The sequence below is a fragment of the Oncorhynchus clarkii genome, chromosome 25, assembly GCF_045791955.1.
Source record: "Oncorhynchus clarkii lewisi isolate Uvic-CL-2024 chromosome 25, UVic_Ocla_1.0, whole genome shotgun sequence".
Taxonomy (NCBI): Eukaryota; Metazoa; Chordata; class Actinopteri; order Salmoniformes; family Salmonidae; genus Oncorhynchus; species Oncorhynchus clarkii.
In genome coordinates, this window is record NC_092171.1 from 45060382 (window position 1) to 45085591 (window position 25210).

Sequence of the window (25210 nt, forward strand, 5' to 3'; positions counted from 1 at the left end):
GGTCTAGTACACCTGTTGTATTCTGCATTTCACTGTGAGGTCTAGTACATGTCGTGGAAATTTCCTGTATTTACCAAATCATGAGAGCAAACCACACACAAGTCAGAGTTAGTTATCACAAAGTCCATCTTTAATTATATGAGCTCCATCACAACCCTGTGAATCTCAGATCAATTCAGTGTCTATAAATGAATTCTTTGAGAGTACCTTACACATTGCAACTGAGATCCTTTATAGCAAAGACACACATAGCCAGACCGCATTGGCCATAATTTATCGTTCAGCTTTGTCTCCTAAACTATGTCCTTTTCTCAAACTCAGAACCATAAAACAAAACCTCACCAACAGGCATATATCAAATCCACCCCTCATTGACAAGATCACAGAGACACATTGACTGGCACATAGACATTGTGGAGCCAAGAGATACACGCTTGACCTCTCCCCTCTCTGCGGCCCAAGCAACTTAGTCCTGACAGAGAACAGATGACTGCAACCCGGCCACAGTATTATACAAAAACAAACGTTCTGATGAGAAGTAACTTACACACATATAATGAATATAAAACATCTTACCTATGTTACCAACTAATTCTGATTATTTCCCAACATACACCTGTTATATTCAGCATTTCACTGTGAGGTCTACTACACCTGTTGTATTTAGCATTTCACTGTAAGGTCTACTACACCTGTTGTATTCAGCATTTCACTGTAAGGTCTACTACACCTGTTGTATTCAGCATTTCACTGTAAGGTCTACTACACCTGTTGTATTCAGCATTTCACTGTGAGGTCTACTACACCTGTTGTATTCAGTGCATGTGACAAATAAACTTTGATTTGATTTAGACTGTCGATCAAAGTCTTGGATAAGTGCTGCTATCGGTCACCTATAAATACTTAATTTCAGCACCTTCATTATTAACAACACAATAAAGCACTGTGCCAATAATCTCTTAAAATCTTGAACCACAATCTTCCCTTCTTTTCACAGCAATTCAGCTATTTCTCCATTAATCTCTCTTTGATTTGCACATCCTCTCTCCTCACCTTCTCAAATCTCATTGCAGAAGAAAATAAGAGGAGAGGGACCTCTCTTCCAATAAGGCTGATCAGGAGGCAAGGAGATAGAATCACAGACAGACTAACTTCAGACACAACATCCTTCTTTCCCAAAACCCTTAATTCTTCCTTCTCCAGGCTACGAACAGGGCCGAGACACCCAGGACAGCAGCCCCCAGGAAGTGGTATCCCCCAGGAAGTGGTATCCCCCAGGAAGTGGTATCCCCCTCCTCTTCTGGCTCCCTCCCCCTCCTGTTTCTGCTTCAGCTCAGGGACAACGCTAGCCATCATGGCCTTGAGCATGACCTCTGCCTCCACAGCCTCCGGGAGAGGACAGTTATCAGTGGAGGAGCCGTTGACGATGGTGACAGAAGGAGAAGTGGCTGGAGGTGGAGGATCAGGATGTTTGGTTGATGGGCTTGCGGCTTGGCCGTTGATGATGGTGACAGAAGGAGAAGTGGCTGGAGGTGGAGGATCAGGATGTTTGGTTGAGGGGCTGGCGGCTTGGCCGTTGACGATGGTGACAGAAGGAGAAGTGGCTGGAGGTGGAGGATCAGGATGTTTGGTTGAGGGGCTGGCGGCTTGGCCGTTAACGATCATAATCAGATCCCGAGAGTCGTCAGACTTACTAACTGCTTTCCCCAGACTGTCCTCAGCTTGGTCGTGCCGGTTCGGACCAGACGACAGCTCAAGTTCTGTAGATCCAGAGAGAGGTGTGATCTGCGATCGGCTGTTGTGGTTCTGAACTGGTGGGAGGGTTTCAGACACACCTGCATCCTTATTACCCAGCATGCTCTGTGTTTGGCCTTCCTGATTCTGGATGTACGCGTCCTCAGACACATGAATTACATTGATCAGCACCTCCTGGTACGTGTCCTCCTCAGGCTCGTTACGGGACACGTGTTCCTCATGCTCCTGACATGGCAGAGGCGTTACACTAGTCAGAGGGCCTGGAACACTAGACAAGTGGTCTAGGACCACAGCAGGACAAGTCACAGCAGCAGGACAAGTCACAGCAGCAGGACAGATCACAGCAGCAGGACTCGTCACAGCAGCAGGACAGGTCACAGCAGCAGGACAGGTCACAGGAGCAGGACTCGTCACAGCAGCAGGACTCGTCACAGCAGTAGGACTTGTCACAGCAGCATGACAGGTCACAGCAGCAGGACAGGTCACAGCAGCAGGACAGGTCACAGCAGCAGGACAGGTCACAGGAGCAGGACTCGTCACAGCAGCCGGCTCAGGGTCCAACACTGACCGGCTATCCATCTGCAGAAGCCATGAGCCTCCTGAGTATGGCTGGTTCTCACTGAGGAGAACGTCAGGCTTGCTGAGCTCCCAGTTATCCTCATCCATGAAGGTATGCCCCGGGGACGAGGCTGGTGTCGTGACCGGGGAGAAGTGACGGCTCTCGGGGGGCTCTGAGGCGGCACGGCGTGCTGGTCGTCTGCAGTCACCTGGAGGAGAGCTTTAAGTTCCCACTTCCCGTCAATGTTTTCAACTCTTCGCTGAAAATTCAAAACGTAGATGTGGTCAACAGATTTCATTTCATTAGTAAGATAAACTGAATTTAACTCTATCTAGTCAGTAAACATACAAAATCTAAAATCTACTATTCACCTGAGTTGCAGTTGGATCAGAGTCCTCTACTGGCCTCTGGTGGAAGGAGATCACTTTGGCTGTTGGTGGCGTGGCGTCCTGAACTGGACCTTTCTCAGGGGCCTGGACCGAGGCAGGGGCAGCAGCGGTGGGGGTGTATTCAGTTTGGGACAGGGTTGGCTTTAGATCTGACACAGGCAAGGTGAGAGTGGTTTCAGACAGGACTATATGAGATGGGTTATCCTCCAGAGATCCCGTTTCTACAGGACCAGGCTGGGAGGAGGCAGCGTTATCGGAGTGAGAGAGTGGAGGCTGTGGTTCAGAGACCACTGTGGGCTCCACTTTCACTGAGACAGGCAAAGGTGCTGCCTGGGTGGCTGTGACAGGTTTTACTGCTGCTTCGAGAGCCTGTGGAACTGGCTCTGGAGAGGCACCAGCGATGGGAGCCTCAACAACTGAACTTGTGGGGACTATTGGCTGGCCACCATCCTCCGGACAGGCAGCAATCTCAGGGCTGAGTGACTCTGAAGGTGGTGCTGGCTGAGCTGGGAGGACCATAGAAGATGTAGAGTCATCAGAGCTCTCTGAGATGGGCAGAGATGGGCTGGTAGGAGGAGCAGCAGGAGAACGATCTGGAGAAACAAAAGCAGATTGGACTTTTAAAAAGGAAACGAGTTGTGGTATATAAGAATAAGGCACATCAACATCGCCAACAGATTTACCCTCCATGTTCTGTCTAAGATTTATCGTAATGGTGAAACCTGGTGGAAAATGTCCTGAGATGAATCAAGTGGACCAGTCGTTTACAGCATTTAATCAATTATATTATTTTAACTAGGCAAGTCAGTTAAAAACAAATTCTTATTTACAATGACGGCCTAGGAACAGTTGGGTAACTGCCTTGTTCAGGGGACAGAACAATAGATGTTTACCTTGTCAGCTCAGGGATTCGATCTAGCAATCTTTCAGTTACTCTAACCACTAGGCTACCTGCCACCCCTAATAAATTCTGGCTCTGGGGAGCTTATAAAGCCCTTTATCCATCACCCTTATAAAGCCCTTTATACATCACCCTTATAAAGCCCTTTATACATCACCCTTATAAAGCCCTTTATACATCACCCTTATAAAGCCCTTTATACACCACCCTTATAAAGCCCTGTATACATCACCCTTATAAAGCCCTTTATACACCACCCTTATAAAGCCCTTTATACACCACCCTTATAAAGCCCTGTATACATCACCCTTATAAAGCCCTTTATACACCACCCTTATAAAGCCCTTTATACACCACCCTTATAAAGCCCTTTATACACCACCCTTATAAAACCCTTTATACATCACCCTTATAAAGCCCTTTATACACCACCCTTATAAAGCCCTGTATACATCACCCTTATAAAGCCCTTTATACACCACCCTTATAAAACCCTTTATACATCACCCTTATAAAGCCCTTTATACACCACCCTTATAAAGCCCTTTATACATCACCCTTATAAAGCCCTTTATCCATCACCCTTATAAAGCCCTTTATACATCACCCTTATAAAGCCCTTTATCCACCACCCTTATAAACCCCTTTATCCATCACCCTTATAAAGCTCTTTATACACCACCCTTATAAAACCCTTTATACATCACCCTTATAAAGCCCTTTATACATCACCCTTATAAAGCCCTTTATACATCACCCTTATAAAACCCTTTATCCATCACCCTTATAAAGCCCTTTATACACCACCCTTATAAAGCCTTTTATACACCACCCTTATAAAGCCCTTTATACACCACCCTTATAAAGCCCTTTATTCATCACCCTTATAAAGCCCTTTATACACCACCCTTATAAACCCCTTTATCCATCACCTTTATAAAGCCCTTTATCCATCACCCTTATAAAGCCCTTTATACATCACCCTTATAAAGCCCTTTATCCATCACCCTTATAAAGCCCTTTATACATCACCCTTATAAAACCCTTTATACATCACCCTTATAAACCCCTTTATCCATCACCTTTATAAAGCCCTTTATACACCACCCTTATAAAGCCCTTTATTCATCACCCTTATAAAGCCCTTTATACACCACCCTTATAAAGCCTTTTATACACCACCCTTATAAAGCCCTTTATACACCACCCTTATAAAGCCCTTTATTCATCACCCTTATAAAGCCCTTTATACACCACCCTTATAAACCCCTTTATCCATCACCCTTATAAAGCCCTTTATCCATCACCCTTATAAAGCCCTGTATACATCACCCTTATAAAGCCTTTTATACATCACCCTTATAAAGCCCTGTATACATCACCCTTATAAAGCCCTGTATACATCACCCTTATGAAGCCCTGTATACATCACCCTTATAAAGCCCTTTATCCATCACCCTTATAAAGCCCTGTATACATCACCCTTATAAAGCCCTGTATACACCACCCTTATAAACCCCTTTATTCATCACCCTTATAAAGCCTTTTATACATCACCTTTATAAAGCCTTTTATACAACACCCTTATAAAGCCCTTTATACACCACCCTTATATAGCCCTTTATTCATCACCCTTATAAAGCCCTTTATACATCACCCTTATAAAGCCTTTTATACAACACCCTTATAAAGCCCTTTATACACCACCCTTATGAAGCCCTTTATTCATCACCCTTATAAAGCCTTTTATACATCACCCTTATGAAGCCCTTTATACATCACCCTTATAAAGCCCTGTATACATCACCCTTATAAAGCCCTGTGTACATCACCCTTATAAAGCCCTGTATTCAGTGCTGTAAAGAGACCCAGTTTAAAACCCCAAAGAGTGAGAAATGCTGGTGCAGAGGCACAGTGGCTAGGAAAAACTCCCTAGAAAGGCAGGACCCTAGGAAGAAACCTAAAGAGGAACCGGGCTCAGAGAGGTTGAACAGTACCAACAAAAAAAGTAACTTTCACCTCTCGTCATATCCACAATTTTGAACGGAGTCACAGACAAAGGTACTAGTGTCCAGTGATGTTTTATCACAGACAAAGGTACTAGTGTCCAGTGATGTTTTATCACAGACAAAGGTACTAGTGTCCAGTAATGTTTTATCACAGACAAAGGTACTAGTGTCCAGTGATGTTTTATCACAGACAAAGGTACTAGTGGGGTGTCCTCGGATGGGGCCACAGTGTCTCCTGACCCCTCCTGTCTCAGCCTCCAGTATTTATGCTGCAGTAGTTTATGTGTCGGGGGGCTAGGGTCAGTTTGTTATATCTGGAGTACTTCTCCTGTCCTATTCGGTGTCCTGTGTGCGTTCTCTAATTCTCTCCTTCTCTCTTTCTTTCTCTTTCTCGGAGGACCTGAGCCCTAGGACCATGCCTCAGGACTACCTGACATGATGACTCCTTGCTGTCCCCAGTCCACCTGGCCGTGCTGCTGCTCCAGTTTCAACTGTTCTGCCTTATTATTATTCGACCATGCTGGTCATTTATGAACATTTGAACATCTTGGCCATGTTCTGTTATAATCTCCACCCGGCACAGCCAGAAGAGGACTGGCCACCCCACATAGCCTGGTTCCTCTCTAGGTTTCTTCCTAGGTTTTGGCCTTTCTAGGGAGTTTTTCCTAGCCACCGTGCTTCTACACCTGCATTGCTTGCTGTTTGGGGTTTTAGGCTGGGTTTCTGTACAGCACTTTGAGATATCAGCTGATGTACGAAGGGCTATATAAATAAATTTGATTTGATTTTATGTTTTATCACAGACAAAGGTACTAGTGTCCAGTGATGTTTTATCACAGACAAAGGTACTAGTGTCCAGTGATGTTTTATCACAGACAAAGGTCAGAGTGTCCAGTGTTGTTTCACTGTAAAGTCTGTTTTTTATTTGATTTTTACAACACACTTTAAAATAAAGTTTGATTTAATTTAATGGTGACTTACTGGTCTGGTTGTGCTTGGTCCACTCTGCCCTCAGTTCATCAGCCAGGTCCTGATGCTCCACCACCTCCAGAGCTAATATCAACTCTTCTGGCCAGTTCATTCTCTTCTGTACATAGTCCAGCAGGATCTGCATTGCAGCTGAGTTACCGACACAATTTTTCATGGCCTGGATCTCCTCCTAAGAATATGATGAATGAGAATATTTGAAAAACTAGAACTGCGCCACCCGGGAGGCCCGGGTATGGGCTTTTTGTGGTCTTCCAAAAATCGGTATCTGCGTTGAAAAATCGTAATCGGTCGACCTCTAGTCCATACAGAAATGGTTTGTCGAGATCAATATGTAAGAACTTGACTGGCCTGCAAAGAGCCCTGACCTCAACCCCATCAAACTCCTTTGGGATGAATTGGAACGCCAACTGCGAACCAGGCCTAATCGCCCAACATCAGTGTCTGACCTCACTAATGCTTTTGTGGCTGAATGGAAGCAAAACCCTGCAGTAATGTTCCAACATCTAGTGGAAAGCTGTCATAGCAGTGAAGGGGGGACCAACTCCATATTAATCCCCATGATTTTGGAATCAGATATTGTCCACATACTTTTGGTCATGTAGTGTACCTGACTATACACAGCCATAACCAACCCATACCTGACTATACACAGCCATAACCAACCCTAACCCATACCTGACTATACACAGCCATAACTAACCCTAACCCATACCTGACTAGACACAGCCATAACCAACCCACACCCGAATAGACACAGCCATAACCAACCCATACCTGACTAGACACAGCCATAACCAACCCATACCTGACTAGACACAGCCATAACCAACCCATACCTGACTATTCACAGCCATAACCAACCCTAACCCATACCTGACTATACACAGCCATAACTAACCCATACCTGACTATACACAGCCATAACCAACCCTAACCCATACCTGACTATACACAGCCATAACCAACCCTAACCCATACCTGACTATACACAGGCATAACCAACCCTAACCCATACCTGACTATACACAGGCATAACCAACCCTAACCCATACCTGACTATACACAGCCATAACCAACCCATACCTGACTAGACACAGCCATAACCAACCATTACCATGTATGTTAATAACCTGGTTTGCTAGAGGTTCCCAGGTCATTTGTTTTGGGGGGGGGGGGGGGGGGTTCCTTTAACCTGTATTTCCAGAAAATCATAGGAAATGTTCTTTAATTGATGCATACAGTCTCTAAACAATCCATGTCTGGTTGGAAGAGTGTTTTTTGGAACAGGAAATCGCCTATTGCAGGGGCATTCAACTTTGACCCTAAGAGGTCCGGAACCAGCTGATTTTCTGTTCTACCTGATAAGTAATTGCATCCACCTGGTGTCCCAGGTCTAAATCAGTTCCTGATTAGAGGGGAATCACCCACCTGGTGTCCCAGGTCTAAATCAGTCCCTGATTAGAGGGGAATCACCCACCTGGTGTCCTAGGTCTAAATCAGTCCCTGATTAGAGGGGAATCACCCACCTGGTGTCCCAGGTCGAAATCAGTCCCTGATTGGAGGAGGAACACCCACCTGGTGTCCCAGGTCTAAATCAGTTCCTGATTAGAGGGGAATCACCCACCTGGTGTCCCAGGTCTAAATCAGTTCCTGATCAGAGGGGAATCACCCACCTGGTGTACCAGGTCTAAATCAGTTCCTGATTAGAGGGGAATCACCCACCTGGTGTCCCAGGTCTAAATCAGTTCCTGATCAGAGGGGAATCACCCACCTGGTGTCCCAGGTCTAAATCAGTTCCTGATTGGAGGAGGAACACCCACCTGGTGTCCCAGGTCTAAATCGGTCCCTGATTAGAGGGGAATCACCCACCTGGTGTCCCAGGTCTAAATCAGTTCCTGATCAGAGGGGAATCACCCACCTGGTGTCCCAGGTCTAAATCAGTCCCTGATTAGAGGGGAATCACCCACCTGGTGTCCCAGGTCTAAATCGGTCCCTGGTTAGAGGGGAATCACCCACCTGGTGTCCCAGGTCTAAATCGGTCCCTGATTAGAGGGGAATCACCCACCTGGTGTCCCAGGTCTAAATCAGTCCCTGATTGGAGGAGGAACACCCACCTGGTGTCCCAGGTCTAAATCAGTTCCTGATTAGAGGGGAATCACCCACCTGGTGTCCCAGGTCTAAATCAGTTCCTGATCAGAGGGGAATCACCCACCTGGTGTCCCAGGTCTAAATCAGTTCCTGATTAGAGGGGAATCACCCACCTGGTGTCCCAGGTCTAAATCAGTTCCTGATCAGAGGGGAATCACCCACCTGGTGTCCCAGGTCTAAATCAGTTCCTGATTGGAGGAGGAACACCCACCTGGTGTCCCAGGTCTAAATCGGTCCCTGATTAGAGGGGAATCACCCACCTGGTGTCCCAGGTCTAAATCAGTTCCTGATCAGAGGGGAATCACCCACCTGGTGTCCCAGGTCTAAATCAGTCCCTGATTAGAGGGGAATCACCCACCTGGTGTCCCAGGTCTAAATCAGTCCCTGATTAGAGGGGAATCACCCACCTGGTGTCCCAGGTCTAAATCAGTTCCTGATCAGAGGGGAATCACCCACCTGGTGTCCCAGGTCTAAATCGGTCCCTGATTGGAGGAGGAACACTGAAAAAATGCAGTGGAACTGGCTTCGAGGTCCAGAGTTCAGTTAGAGGGTCCTAAAACTTTGCGTATGCTTCCCAGTCGAAGCAGTTTGCTCATTCACTGAACAAAAATATAAACGCAACATGTAAAGTGTTGTTTCATGAGCTGAAATAAAAGATCCCAGAAATGTTCTAGATGCACAAAAAGCTTATTTCTCTCAAATGTTGTGCACGGATTTGTCATCCAAAACGACTGGCCCTAATCATGACATCCAAAACAACTGGCCCTAATCATGACATCCAAAACAACTGTCCCTAATCATGTCATCCAAAACAACTGTCCCTAATCATGTCATCCAAAACAACTGGCCCTAATCATGTCATCCAAAACGACTGGCCCTAATCATGTCATCCAAAACAACTGGCCCTAATCATGTCATCCAAAACAACTGGCCCTAATCATGACATCCAAAACGACTGGCCCTAATCATGTCATCCAAAACAACTGGCCCTAATCATGTCATCCAAACAAGGATAATATCTTGCATTGAAGAAAGGGTAAATGCTAAGTGAGATTATTGGCACGTCAAACTGTGACATCACCCCATTGAAGTTAAAATCTTAAAATGGTTGAAGTTAAGAGTTAAGGTCTGTCACGGCTTTCTTCTGTTGAAGGAGAGGCGGACCAAAACGCAACGTGGTTATTTTGATACATCTTTATTAAAGATGAAAATAGAACAATATACAAAAAACAAGAACCGTGAAAAACCGAAAACAGCCCTATCTGGTGCAACAAACACAAAGACAGGAACAATCACCCACAAAACCCAACACAAAACAGGCTACCTAAATATGGCTCCCAATCAGAGACAATGACTAACGCCTGCCTCTGATTGAGAACCATATCAGGCCCAAACACAGAAACAGACAAACAAGACATCCAACATAGAATGCCCACTCAGATCACACCCTGACCAAACAAAACATAGAAACATACAAAGCAAACTATGGTCAGGATGTGACAAGGTCAGAGTAAGGGATAAGGTTAGGGCTTTTAGGGTAGGGTCGTACCAAGGATCTCACTTAGCATCTACCAGGAAGAAACATAATCAGACCTGAATAAGCCAATGACCAACATCCAACATGTTCATGGCCATGTTCTGTTATAATCTCCACCCGGCACAGCCAGAAGAGGACTGGCCCACCCCACATAGCCTGGTTCCTCTCTAGGTTTCTTCCTAGGTTTTGGCCTTTCTAGGGAGTTTTTCCTAGCCACCGTGCTTCTACACCTGCATTGCTTGCTGTTTGGGGTTTTAGGCTGGGTTTCTGTATAGCACTTTGAGATATCAGCTGATGTACGAAGGTCTATATACAGTGCCTTGCGAAAGTATTCGGCCCCCTTGAACTTTGCGACCTTTTCCCACATTTCAGGCTTCAAACATAAAGATATAAAACTGTATTTTTTTGTGAAGAATCAACAACAAGTGGGACACAATCATGAAGTGGAACGACATTTATTGGATATTTCAAACTTTTTTAACAAATCAAAAACTGAAAAATTGGGTGTATACATTTGATTTGATTTGAGCTACCCACCCTGTCAGACTGTGTAAGGCAGGGGAGGTTGGCCATGAGCTCTGTGGCTTTCACTCTTCTGATAAACGGCGCCATTCTGTTGCGCAGGTGCAAAGACAGTTTATCACGTGTGAAAGACATCTCTGCGCTGTCGAGAGAGTAGGAGAGAGAGCAGAGAAGAAATCCTCAACAAGCGTACATATTTATTGACATTAGATTTGACAATATAAAAAAAATCAAACGCAATTCAATACATTTAAATGCATTGAGGATGACACTTAAAGCTATTTATTTCCCATTGTGGTTCTCTCAGTCCAAAAGGTTCCTTGACTACGACTCAGCAGTGTGTGACGCAGCTTTACATTAGCTGTAAATGCTTAAACTACGTAGGATGTGGGTTGCACTGTGAAGCTGTGTCCTTACCTGGTCTCTCAGATGATACGTACTACTTCAGTATGGATCTCAGACTGATCCAGTTGGTTAAATGAAGGAAATGAAAGAGGGGGGAAAAAATATATAGTATGTCAGATTATGCAAGAATCAAATTTCATTATCAGTAGTGGCAAAAGAACTGCTGAAAGTGGAAACCGAATCCAGGATAATCACTGCGGCGCTGTCTGAGAATCTCCCACTTCTGTCATGCGTAGATGTAATAGGTGGCAGGGAAGTCAGGCGCAGGAGAGTCAAATTGAGTGTAAAATGGAGTCTTTTAATAAAGTCCACGGAGTATGCTCCATAACACTAAATGTACATAAACATGGGTACAAGGACCCGACGCACACCTATACAACAATCACACTACACTGACAATAAAACAATCTCTGACAAAGACATGAGGGGAAACAGAGGGTTAAATACACAACAGGTAATGAATGGGATTGAAAACAGGTGTATGGGAAGACAAGACAAAACCAATGGAAAATGAAAAAAGGATCAATGATGGCTAGAAGACCGGTGACGTCGAACGCCGAGCACCGCCCGAACAAGGAGAGGCAACGACTTCGGCAGCAGTCGTGACAGTACCCCCCCCCTGACGCGCGGCTCCAGCTGCGCGTCGACACCGGCCTCGGGGACGACCCGGAAGGCGAGGTGCAGGGCGATCCGGATGGAGACGGTGGAATTCTGATAACATGGAAGGATCTAACACGTCCTCCACCGGAACCCAGCATCTCTCCTCCGGCCCGTACCCCTCCCAGTCCACGAGGTACTGAAGGCCCCTCGCCCGACGTCTCGAATCCAAAATGGATCGAACAGAGTACGCCGGAACCCCCTCGATGTCTAGAGGAGGCGGAGGAACATTACGCACTTCAGCCTCCTGGAGCGGGCCAGCCACCATCGGCCTGAAGAGAGACACATGGAACGAGGGGTTAATACGGTAATGAGTGGGTAGTTGTAACCTATAACATACCTCGTTCACTCTCCTCAGGACTTTAAACGGCCCCACAAACCGCGGACCCAGCTTCCGGCAGAGAAGGCGAAGGGGCAGGTTTCGGGTCGAGAGCCAGACCCTGTCCCCTGGTGCGAACACTGGGGCCTCACTGCGGCGACGGTCTGCGCCAATTTTCTGGCGCCTTATGGCACGCTGAAGGTGGACGTGGGCTGCCTCCCAGGTCTCCTCAGCGTGCCGAAACCAATTGTCCACCGCAGGGGCCTCGGTCTGGCTCTGATGCCAAGGAGCCAGAACCGGCTGATACCCTAATACACATTGAAAGGGAGTAAGGTTAGTGGAGGAGTGACGTAGCGAGTTCTGAGCCATCTCTGCCCAGGGCACGAACTTCGCCCACTCCCCCGGCCGATCCTGGCAATAAGACCGCAGAAACCTACCCACATCCTGGTTAACTCTCTCCACCTGCCCATTACTCTCGGGGTGAAAACCTGAGGTAAGACTAACCGAGATCCCCAGACGCTCCATGAACGCCTTCCAGACCCTTGATGTGAACTGGGGACCCCGATCAGACACTATATCCTCAGGCACCCCATAGTGCCGGAAAACGTGTGTAAACAGGGCCTCTGCAGTTTGTAAGGCCGTAGGGAGACCGGGCAAAGGGAGGAGACGACAGGACTTAGAAAACCGATCCACAACGACCAGGATCGTGGTGTAACCCTGTGAAGGTGGAAGATCGGTCAAAAAATCCACCGACAGGTGTGACCACGGCCGTTGAGGAACGGGTAGAGGTTGTAGCTTACCTCTGGGCAGGTGTCTAGGAGCCTTGCACTGGGCGCACACCGAGCAGGAAGAAACATAAATCCTCACGTCCTTAGCTAAAGTGGGCCACCAGTATCTCCCGTCAAGACAGCGCATCGTCCGACCTATCCCAGGATGACCAGAGGAGGGTGACGTGTGAGCCCAATATATCAATCGGTCGCGTACAGCAGACGGAACGTACAGACGACCAGCTGGACACTCAGGGGGAGAAGGCTCTGCACGTGACGCCCGCTCAATGTCCGCGTCCAGCTCCCACACTACTGGTGCCACCAAACACGAAGCTGGGAGTATGGGAGTGGGATCCATGGACCGCTCCTCTGTGTCATACAGCCGAGACAATGCGTCTGCCTTAACGTTCTGGGAGCCTGGTCTGTAAGAAAGAGTAAACACAAAACGAGTGAAAAAACATGGCCCACCTTGCCTGGCGAGGATTCAATCTCTTAGCCTGCCGGATATACTCCAAATTGCGGTGGTCAGTCCAGATGAGAAAAGGGTGTTTAGCCCCCTCAAGCCAATGCCTCCACACCTTCAAAGCTTCTACGACAGCTAACAGCCCCGGTTCCCCACATCATAGTTTCGCTCCGCCGGGCTGAGCTTCTTAGAAAAGAAAGCACAGGGGCGAAGCTTCAGTGGCGTACCCGAACGCTGAGAGAGCACTGCTCCTATCCCAGCTTCGGATGCGTCCACCTCCACTATGAATGGCAAAGAGGGATCCGGATGAGCCAGCACAGGCGCAGAAGTAAACAGAGTCTTCAGGCGCTCAAAAGCCCTGTTCGCCTCAGCCGACCACTGCAAGCGCACCGGGCCCCCCTTTAGCAGTGAGGTAATGGGAGCTGCCACCTGACCAAAACCCCGGATAAACCTCCGGTAGTAATTGGAAAACCCCAAAAAACGCTGCAACTCCTTTACCGTGGTTGGAGTCGGCCAATTACGCACGGCTGTAATGCGGTCGCTCTCCATCTCCACTCCTGAAGTGGAAATCCGATGCCCTAGGAAGGAGATGGATTGTTGGAAAAACAAGCATTTCTCAGACTTGACATATAGATCATGCTCCAACAGGCGACCAAGCACCCTGCGCACCAGGGACACATGCTCGGCGCGTGTAGCAGAGTATATCAGAATATCATCGATATACACCACTACACCCTGCCCGTGCAGGTCCCTGAAGATCTCATCTACAAATGATTGGAAAACTGATGGAGCATTCATCAACCCATATGGCATGACCAGGTACTCATAATGACCTGAGGTGGTGCTAAATGCCGTCTTCCACTCATCACCCTTCTTAATACGCACCAGATTGTACGCACTCCTGAGATCCAATTTTGTGAAAAAACGTGCCCCGTGCATTAACTCAATAATCGTATTGATCAGAGGTAGCGGGTAACTATATTTCACTGTGATTTTATTAAGACCTCGATAATCAACGCACGGGCGTAAACCGCCATCCTTTTTTTTCACAAAAAAGAAACTCGAAGAGACGGGTGAAATGGATGGCTGAATGAACCCCTGATGCAGGGATTCAGAGACATATGTCTCCATAGCCTCCGTCTCCGCTTGCGACAGGGGATACACGTGACTCCTGGGAAGTGCAGCGTCTACCAGGAGATCTATCGCACAATCCCCCAGTCGATGGGGTGGTAATTGAGTCGCCTTCATTTTACAGAAGGCGAGAGCCAAATCGGCATATTCGGGGGGAATGCGCACGGTGGAGACCTGGTCTGGACTTTCCACCGTAGTAGCACCCACGGAAACCCCAAAACACCTACCTGAGCATTCTCGCGACCACCCTGTGAGAGCCCTCTGTGGCCAAGAAACAGTGGGGTTATGACAAACTAACCAGGGTAGGCCTAGCACCACAGAATACGCAGGAGAATCAATAAGGAAAAGACTAATCTTCTCCTTGTGACCCTCCTGCGTTATCATACACAAAGGTGCGGTTACCTCCCTGATAAACCCTGACCCTAATGGTCGACTATCTAAGGCATGAATAGGGAAAGGCATATCCACAGGAACAATAGGGATCCCTAAACTATGAGCTAGACTTTTATTAATGAAATTCCCAGCCGCACCCGAATCTACTAGCGCCTTATACTGGGAATGCAGTGAAAAGTCAGGAAAAGAGACAGAGACAAACATTAGTGCAGCAGAGGGCTCTGGATGAGAATGGTGCCTACTCACCTGGGGTGACGCCAGAATGCCCTGCCTGCCCTCTCTATTCCAAGAGGAACCAACCCGGCACCGACCAGCAGTGTGCTCTCTGCGACCTTGAATGGTGCTCGAGCGGGAACCCCCTCCGGTCTCCCTGTGCACCATCCCTCCCAATTCCATAGGTTCGGGAGAGAGGGTGCGGGAGGATGGAACAACCAGACCCCGATCTAGACGTCCACGAGTAGCCAGCATGTTGTCCAGCCTGATGGACATGTCCACCAGCTGGTCGAAGGTGAGGGTGGTGTCTCTACAGGCCAGCTCCCGACGGACGTCCTCGCGTAGACTACAACGGTAATGGTCGATCAGGGCCCTGTCGCTCCATCCCGCGCCGGCAGCCAAGGTCCTAAACTCCAACGCAAAATCCTGTGCACTCCTCGTCTCCTGCCTCAGATGATAGAGAAGCTCACCCGCTGCTTTGCCTTCAGGTGGGTGATCGAATACTATCCGGAATTGGCGGGTGAACTCCTCAAAATGGTCCAGCGCCGCATCCTCCCTACTACACACAGCGCTGGCCCATTCCAGGGCTTTCCCGGTGAGGCATGAGACGAGGGCGTAACTCTTCTCACGGTCAGATGGTACTGGGGAGGCCGTGGCTAGATACAAGTTCAGTTTAAGGAGGAAACCCTGGCAGCCGGCAGTATCTCCGTTGTATCCCGTAGGTAGGGATAAATGGATCCTCGATTCCGGAGAGGAAAAATCGTTCACGGGAGATTCCGGTTGTGGTGGTGGTGGCGCTGGAGAAACTCCCTGTCTCTCCCAGCGATCCATTTTCATGGCAATGTGATCCATGACGGAGCTGATAACGTCAAGCTCCCTAGCTTGTTCCTGAACGCGTTCCTCCAGCTCCATGGGCATAGTGTCCTCTCCTGCTGACTTCATATATATGGTCAGAGATTCTGTCATGCGTAGATGTAATAGGTGGCAGGGAAGTCAGGCGCAGGAGAGTCAAATTGAGTGTAAAATGGAGTCTTTTAATAAAGTCCACGGAGTATGCTCCATAACACTAAATGTACATAAACATGGGTACAAGGACCCGACGCACACCTATACAACAATCACACTACACTGACAATAAAACAATCTCTGACAAAGACATGAGGGGAAACAGAGGGTTAAATACACAACAGGTAATGAATGGGATTGAAAACAGGTGTATGGGAAGACAAGACAAAACCAATGGAAAATGAAAAAAGGATCAATGATGGCTAGAAGACCGGTGACGTCGAACGCCGAGCACCGCCCGAACAAGGAGAGGCAACGACTTCGGCAGCAGTCGTGACAACTTCTATTGTTCAGGAAAATGAAAGAGAAAGTAAAAGATTAGTGAATAATGATGATGCAATGGCCCAAATTAGCTTTCAATGTCTGAGAGTTTAAGGGGATTTCCTGCTTTTTGAACGGGGCAATATTATAGAGTATTATACAGTATTATACAGAATTATAGAGTATTATTCAATATTATAGATTATTATACAACAATATACAATATTATAGAGTATTATACAATATTATAGATTATTATACACAATTATAGATTATTACACAGTATTATACAATATTATAGTGTATTACTACAGTACTATACAGTATTATAGAGTATTATACAATATTCTAGATTATTATACAATATTATACAATATTATAGAGTATTATACAATATTATAGAGTATTATACAGCATTATACAATATTATATAGTATTATACAATATTATACAATAGTATACAGTATTATACCATATTATAGAGTATTATACAATATTATAGCGTATTATACAATATTATACAATATTATAGAGTATTACAGAATAGTATACAATATTATAGAGTATTATACAATATTATACACTATTATAGCGTATTATACAATATTAGAGTATTATAGAGTAGTATAGAGTATTATACAATATTATAGATTATTATGCAATATTATAGAGTATTATACAATATTATAGATTATTATACAGTATTATACAATATTATAGAGTATTATACAATATTATAGAGTATTATGCAGTATTATACAATATTATAGAGTATTATACAATATTATAGGGAATTATATAGTATTATACAATATTATAGAGTATTTTTATTTTTATAGCAACATTTTTATTGATTTATTATTTCACAAGTTCTCATTTACAACTGCGACCTGGCCAAGATAAAGCAAAGCAGTGTGACAAAAACAACAACACAGAGTTACACATATCATGTCAACTAGAGGTCGACCGATTAATCGGAATGGCCAATTAATTAGGGCCGATTTCAAGTTTTCATAACAATCGGAAATCGGTATTTTTGGGCGCCGATTTTTAAATATTTGTATACCTTTATTTAAAAAAACAATCAATCATAATCACTAGTTAACTACACATGGTTGATGTTACTAGATATTATCTAGCGTGTCCTGCGTTGCATATAATCTGATTGAGCATACAAGTATCTAAGTATCTGACGGAGCGGTGGTAGGCAGAAGCAGGCGCGTAAACATTCATTCAAACAGCACTTTCGTGCGTTTTGCCAGCAGCTCTTCATTGTGCGTCAAGCATTGCGCTGTTTATGACTTCAAGCCTATCAACTCCCGAGATGAGGCTGGTGTGACCGATGTGAAATGGCTCGCTAGTTAGCGCGCCCTAATTGTCGTTGTGTTTGCTGGTTCGAGCCCAGGGAGAAGAGGGGCAGAAGCTATACTGTTACACTGGCAATACTAAAGTGCCTATAAGAACATCCAATAGTCAAAGTTAATGAAATACAAATGGTATAGAGGGAAATACTCCTATAATTCCTATAATAACTACAACCTAAAACTTCTTACCTGGGAATATTGAAGACTCATGTTAAAAGGAACCACCAGCTTTCATATGTTCTCATGTTCTGAGCAAGGAACTGAAACGTTAGCTTTCTTATTATGGCACATATTGCACTTTTACTTTCTTCTCCAACACTTTGTTTTTGCATTATTTAAACCAAATTGAACATGTTTCATTATTTATTTGAGGCTAAATTGATTTTATTGATGTATTAAGTTAAAATAAGTGTTCATTCAGTATTGTTGTAATTGTCATTATTACAAATACATTTTAAAAATCGGCCGATTAATCGGTATCTGCCTTTTTTTGTCCTCCAATAATCGGTATCGGCGTTGACAAATCATAATCGGTCGACCTCTAATGTCAACTCAGTGAAAGGTAGCCTGAGTGCCAGTCTGGTTGTTGCCATCATGTCAACTCAGTGAAAGGTAGCCTGAGTGCCAGTCTGGTTGTTGCCATCATGTCAACTCAGTGAAAGGTAGCCTGAGTGCCAGTCTGGTTGTTGCCATCATGTCAACTCAGTGAAAGGGAGCCTGAGTGCCAGTCTGGTTGTTGCCATCATGTCAACTCAGTGATAGGTAGCCTGAGTGCCAGTCTGGTTAAGGGAAAGGGAATGCCCTGGTCTAAAGCAGTGCACTGTAAAGGGAACGCCCTGGTCTAAAGCAGTGCACTATAAAGGGAATGCCCTGGTCTAAAGCAGTGCACTGTAAAGGGAATGCCCTGGTCTAAAGCAGTGCACTGTAAAGGGAATGCCCTGGTCTAAAGCAGTGCACTGTAAAGGGAATGTCCTGGTCTATAAAGCAGTGCACCGTAAAGGGAATGCCCTGGTCTAAAGCAGTGTACTATAAAGGGAATGCCCTGGTCTAAAGCAGTGCACTATAAATGGAATGCCCTGGTCTAAAGCAGTGTACTATAAATGGAATGCCCTGGTCTAAAGCAGTGCACTGTAAAGGGAATGCCCTGGTCTAAAGCAGTGCACTGTAAAGGGAATGTCCTGGTCTAAAGCAGTGCACCGTAAAGGGAATGCCCTGGTCTAAAGCAGTGTACTATAAAGGGAATGCCCTGGTCTAAAGCAGTGCACTATAAATGGAATGCCCTGGTCTAAAGCAGTGTACTATAAATGGAATGCCCTGGTCTAAAGCAGTGCACTGTAAAGGGAATGCCCTGGTCTAAAGCAGTGCACTATAAAGGGAATGCCCTGGTCTAAAGCAGTGCACTATAAAGGGAATGCCCTGGTCTAAAGCAGTGCACTATAAAGGGAATGCCCTGGTCTAAAGCAGTGTCCTATAAAGAGAATGCCCTGGTCTAAAGCAGGAACTCCTTCATTCCCGGGACGTACTATTTATGTAGGTCTACATGTCTACGTAGGTCTACGTAGGCTTATAGACTACTAGAGCTATCCTCGTGTTATAGTTGACAGCTGCTATCTGTCTATCTTGTTGTTTGAACTTCAGATCGACCCTTTAAAGTTGACAGTCAAATCTATCTACCAGGTGGATTTAATCCCCAGAGTGTCTGAGCGAGGAGACGCACAAGGGACAGGAGTCCTGAGCAGAAGAAGGAATAGGAGTCCTGAGCAGCAGAATGGACAGGAGTCCTGAGCAGCAGAATGGACAGGAGTCCTGAGCAGCAGAATGGACAGGAGTCCTGAGCAGCAGAATGGACAGGAGTCCTGAGCAGCAGAATGGACAGGAGTCCTGAGCAGCAGAATGGACAGGAGACCTGAGCAGCAGAATGGACAGGAGTCCTGAGCAGCAGAATGGACAGGAGTCCTGAGCAGCAGAATGGACAGGAGTCCTGAGCAGCAGAATGGACAGGAGTCCTGAGCAGCAGAATGGACAGGAGTCCTGAGCAGCAGAATGGACAGGAGTCCTGAGCAGCAGAATGGACAGGAGTCCAGAGCAGCAGAATGGACAGGAGTCTCTGCTTAAACTGCCACACACCAGCACTGTCACACACACACACACACACACACACACACACACACACACCTCTGTGACCATTGTTGGGTGGTCAAAACCTTTACAACGTATGTAGAAATACAAGTTTACAGAGTTAAGAAGCAGGAATGTGTCTGTCAGGAGAAACAAAGACAGAGCTCTGTCAGGAGAAACAAAGGTAGAGCTCTGTCAGGAGAAACAAAGGCAGAGTTCTGTCAGGAGAAACAAAGACAGAGCTCTGTCAGGAGAAACAAAGGTAGAGCTCTGTCAGGAGAAACAAAGGCAGAGCTCTGTCAGGAGCAACAAAGACAGAGCTCTGTCAGGAGCAACAAAGGCAGAGCTCTGTCAGGAGAAACAAAGACAGAGCTCTGTCAGGAGAAACAAAGACAGAGCTCTGTCAGGAGAAACAAAGGCAGAGCTCTGTCAGGAGAAACAAAGACAGAGCTCTGTCAGGAGAAACAAAGACAGAGCTCTGTCAGGAGAAACAAAGACAGAGCTCTGTCAGGAGAAACAAAGACAGAGCTCTGTCAGGAGAAACAAAGACAGAGCTCTGTCAGGAGCAACAAAGACAGAGCTCTGTCAGGAGCAACAAAGACAGAGCTCTGTCAGGAGCAACAAAGACAGAGCTCTGTCAGGAGAAACAAAGACAGAGCTCTGTCAGGAGAAACAAAGACAGAGCTCTGTCAGGAGAAACAAAGACAGAGCTCTGTCAGGAGAAACAAAGACAGAGCTCTGTCAGGAGCAACAAAGACAGAGCTCTGTCAGGAGAAACTAAGACAGAGCTCTGTCAGGAGAAACAAAGGCAGAGCTCTGTCAGGAGAAACTAAGACAGAGATCTGTCAGGAGAAACTAAGGTAGAGCTCTGTCAGGAGAAACAAAGGCAGAGCTCTGTCAGGAGAAACTAAGGTAGAGCTCTGTCAGGAGAAACCAAGGTAGAGCTCTGTCAGGAGAAACAAAGGCAGAGCTCTGTCAGGAGAAACAAAGGCAGAGCTCTGTCAGGAGCAACAAAGGTAGAGCTCTGTCAGGAGAAACAAAGACAGAGCTCTGTCAGGAGAAACAAAGGCAGAGCTCTGTCAGGAGAAACAAAGACAGAGCTCTGTCAGGAGAAACAAAGACAGAGCTCTGCCAGGAGAAACAAAAACAGAGCTCTGTCAGGAGAAACTAAGGTAGAGCTCTGTCAGGAGAAACAAAGACAGAGCTCTGTCAGGAGAAACAAAGACAGAGCTCTGTCAGGAGCAACAAAGACAGAGCTCTGTCAGGAGAAACTAAGACAGAGCTCTGTCAGGAGAAACTAAGGTAGAGCTCTGTCAGGAGAAACAAAGACAGAGCTCTGTCAGGAGCAACAAAGACAGAGCTCTGTCAGGAGAAACAAAGGCAGAGCTCTGTCAGGAGCAACAAAGGTAGAGCTCTGTCAGGAGCAACAAAGACAGAGCTCTGTCAGGAGAAACAAAGACAGAGCTCTGTCAGGAGAAACAAAGACAGAGCTCTGTCAGGAGAAACAAAGATAGAGCTCTGTCAGGAGAAACTAAGACAGAGCTCTGTCAGGAGAAACAAAGGCAGAGCTCTGTCAGGAGAAACAAAGGCAGAGCTCTGTCAGGAGAAACAAAGGCAGATCTCTGTCAGGAGCAACAAAGACAGAGCTCTGTCAGGAGAAACAAAGGCAGAGCTCTGTCAGGAGCAACAAAGACAGAGCTCTGTCAGGACAAACAAAGGCAGAGCTCTGTCAGGAGAAACAAAGGCAGAGCTCTGTCAGGAGAAACAAAGACAGAGTTCTGTCAGGAGAAACAAAGGTAGAGCTCTGTCAGGAGAAACAAAGGCAGAGCTCTGTCAGGAGAAACAAAGGCAGAGCTCTGTCAGGACAAACAAAGACAGAGCTCTGTAAGGAGAAACAAAGACAGAGTTCTGTCAGGAGAAACAAAGGCAGAGCTCTGTCAGGAGAAACAAAGACAGAGCTCTGTCAGGAGCAACAAAGACAGAGCTCTGTCAGGAGAAACAAAGGCAGAGCTCTGTCAGGAGCAACAAAGACAGAGCTCTGTCAGGAGCAACAAAGACAGAGCTCTGTCAGGAGCAACAAAGACAGAGCTCTGTCAGGAGAAACAAAGGCAGAGCTCTGTCAGGAGAAACAAAGGCAGAGCTCTGTCAGGAGCAACGAAGACAGAGCTCTGTCAGGAGCAACAAAGACAGAGCTCTGTCAGGAGCAACAAAGGCAGAGCTCTGTCAGGAGAAACAAAGGCAGAGCTCTGTCAGGAGAAACAAAGGCAGAGCTCTGTCAGGAGAAACAAAGACAGAGCTCTGTCAGGAGCAACAAAGGCAGAGCTCTGTCAGGAGCAACAAAGGCAGAGCTCTGTCAGGAGAAACAAAGGCAGAGCTCTGTCAGGAGAAACAAAGGCAGAGCTCTGTCAGGAGAAACAAAGGCAGAGCTCTGTCAGGAGAAACAAAGACAGAGCTCTGTCAGGAGCAACAAAGGCAGAGCTCTGTCAGGAGAAACAAAGGCAGAGCTCTGTCAGGAGAAACAAAGGCAGAGCTCTGTCAGGAGAAACAAAGGCAGAGCTCTGTCAGGAGAAACAAAGGCAGAGCTCTGTCAGGAGCAACAAAGGCAGAGCTCTGTCAGGAGCAACAAAGGCAGAGCTCTGTCAGGAGAAACAAAGGCAGAGCTCTGTCAGGAGAAACAAAGACAGAGCTCTGTCAGGAGCAACAAAGACAGAGCTCTGTCTGGAGAAACAAAGACAGAGCTCTGTCAGGAGAAACAAAGGCAGAGCTCTGTCAGGAGCAACAAAGACAGAGCTCTGTCAGGAGAAACAAAGGCAGAGCTCTGTCAGGAGAAACAAAGGCAGAGCTCTGTCAGGACAAACAAAGGCAGAGCTCTGTCAGGAGAAACAAAGGCAGAGCTCTGTCAGGAGAAACAAAGACAGAGTTCTGTCAGGAGAAACAAAGGTAGAGCTCTGTCAGGAGAAACAAAGGCAGAGCTCTGTCAGGAGAAACAAAGGCAGAGCTCTGTCAGGACAAACAAAGACAGAGCTCTGTAAGGAGAAACAAAGACAGAGTTCTGTCAGGAGAAACAAAGGCAGAGCTCTGTCAGGAGAAACAAAGGCAGAGCTCTGTCAGGAGAAACAAAGGCAGAGCTCTGTCAGGAGCAACAAAGGCAGAGCTCTGTCAGGAGCAACAAAGGCAGAGCTCTGTCAGGAGAAACAAAGGCAGAGCTCTGTCAGGAGAAACAAAGACAGAGCTCTGTCAGGAGCAACAAAGACAGAGCTCTGTCTGGAGAAACAAAGGCAGAGCTCTGTCAGGAGCAACAAAGACAGAGCTCTGTCAGGAGAAACAAAGGCAGAGCTCTGTCAGGAGCAACAAAGACAGAGCTCTGTCAGGAGAAACAAAGGCAGAGCTCTGTCAGGAGAAACAAAGGCAGAGCTCTGTCAGGACAAACAAAGGCAGAGCTCTGTCAGGAGAAACAAAGGCAGAGCTCTGTCAGGAGAAACAAAGACAGAGTTCTGTCAGGAGAAACAAAGGTAGAGCTCTGTCAGGAGAAACAAAGGCAGAGCTCTGTCAGGAGAAACAAAGGCAGAGCTCTGTCAGGACAAACAAAGACAGAGCTCTGTAAGGAGAAACAAAGACAGAGTTCTGTCAGGAGAAACAAAGGCAGAGTTCTGTCAGGAGAAACAAAGGCAGAGCTCTGTCAGGAGAAACAAAGACAGAGCTCTGTCAGGAGCAACAAAGACAGAGCTCTGTCAGGAGCAACAAAGACAGAGCTCTGTCAGGAGCAACAAAGACAGAGCTCTGTCAGGAGAAACAAAGGCAGAGCTCTGTCAGGAGCAACAAAGACAGAGCTCTGTCAGGAGCAACAAAGACAGAGCTCTGTCAGGAGCAACAAAGACAGAGCTCTGTCAGGAGAAACAAAGACAGAGCTCTGTCAGGAGCAACAAAGACAGAGCTCTGTCAGGAGCAACAAAGACAGAGCTCTGTCAGGAGCAACAAAGACAGAGCTCTGTCAGGAGAAACAAAGGCAGAGCTCTGTCAGGAGCAACAAAGACAGAGCTCTGTCGGGAGCAACAAAGACAGAGCTCTGTCAGGAGCAACAAAGACAGAGCTCTGTCAGGAGCAACAAAGACAGAGCTCTGTCAGGAGAAACAAAGACGGAGCTCTGTCAGGAGCAACAAAGACAGAGCTCTGTCAGGAGCAACAAAGACAGAGCTCTGTCAGGAGCAACAAAGACAGAGCTCTGTCAGGAGCAACAAAGACAGAGCTCTGTCAGGAGCAACAAAGACAGAGCTCTGTCAGGAGCAACAAAGACAGAGCTCTGTCAGGAGAAACAAAGACAGAGCTCTGTCAGGAGAAACAAAGACAGAGCTCTGTCAGGAGAAACAAAGGCAGAGCTCTGTCAGGAGAAACAAAGACAGAGCTCTGTCAGGAGCAACAAAGACAGAGCTCTGTCAGGAGAAACAAAGGCAGAGCTCTGTCAGGAGCAACAAAGGCAGAGCTCTGTCAGGAGAAACAAAGACAGAGCTCTGTCAGGAGAAACAAAGGCAGAGCTCTGTCAGGAGAAACAAAGGCAGAGCTCTGTCAGGAGCAACAAAGACAGAGCTCTGTCAGGAGCAACAAAGACAGAGCTCTGTCAGGAGAAACAAAGGCAGAGCTCTGTCAGGAGAAACAAAGACAGAGGTCTGTCAGGAGCAACAAAGGCAGAGCTCTGTCAGGAGCAACAAAGGCAGAGCTCTGTCAGGAGAAACAAAGACAGAGCTCTGTCAGGAGCAACAAAGACAGAGCTCTGTCAGGAGCAACAAAGGCAGAGCTCTGTCAGGAGCAACAAAGACAGAGCTCTGTCAGGAGCAACAAAGACAGAGCTCTGTCAGGAGAAACAAAGGCAGAGCTCTGTCAGGAGCAACAAAGACAGAGCTCTGTCAGGAGAAACAAAGACAGAGCTCTGTCAGGAGAAACAAAGGCAGAGCTCTGTCAGGAGAAACAAAGGCAGAGCTCTGTCAGGAGCAACAAAGACAGAGCTCTGTCAGGAGAAACAAAGGCAGAGTTCTGTCAGGAGAAACAAAGACAGAGCTCTGTCAGGAGCAACAAAGACAGAGCTCTGTCAGGAGCAACAAAGACAGAGCTCTGTCAGGAGCAACAAAGGCAGAGCTCTGTCAGGACAAACAAAGGCAGAGTTCTGTCAGGACAAACAAAGGCAGAGCTCTGTCAGGACAAACAAAGGCAGAGTTCTGTCAGGACAAACAAAGGCAGAGCTCTGTCAGG

The 25210-nt window shown here is 46.6% G+C and overlaps 3 protein-coding genes across 3 annotated transcripts in view; all 3 read right to left on the reverse strand.

Annotated features, from left to right (window-relative positions):
• Positions 1-660: 660 nt before the first annotated feature.
• On the reverse strand, positions 661-2159 carry LOC139383332 (abl interactor homolog). The gene is made up of 2 exons (XM_071127830.1): positions 1302-2159; positions 661-1267 (listed from the first exon to the last, which is right to left on the reverse strand). The coding sequence occupies exons 1-2, from the start codon at positions 1855-1857 to the stop codon at positions 1185-1187; spliced, it is 639 nt and encodes a 212-aa protein (XP_070983931.1). The 5' UTR covers positions 1858-2159; the 3' UTR covers positions 661-1184.
• A 132-nt stretch (positions 2160-2291) lies between these two features.
• The window catches only part of LOC139383664 (uncharacterized), a 38479-nt gene continuing 15560 nt past the window's right edge, over positions 2292-25210 (reverse strand). The window contains exons 2-6 of the mRNA XM_071128199.1: positions 11228-11271; positions 10826-10901; positions 6595-6772; positions 2686-3296; positions 2292-2573 (exon numbers count right to left, since the gene is read on the reverse strand). Of these exons, the coding sequence (XP_070984300.1) occupies positions 2292-2573; positions 2686-3296; positions 6595-6772; positions 10826-10900 (1146 nt within the window). The 5' untranslated portion in view covers position 10901; positions 11228-11271. The remainder of the gene's footprint in view (positions 2574-2685; positions 3297-6594; positions 6773-10825; positions 10902-11227; positions 11272-25210) is intronic.
• Positions 8767-25210, reverse strand: part of LOC139383331 (lysyl oxidase-like 3b) — a 288262-nt gene continuing 271818 nt past the window's right edge. Inside the window, exon 16 of the transcript XR_011628724.1 lies at positions 8767-9011. The gene's annotated coding sequence lies outside the window, so the exon portion shown is untranslated. The remainder of the gene's footprint in view (positions 9012-25210) is intronic.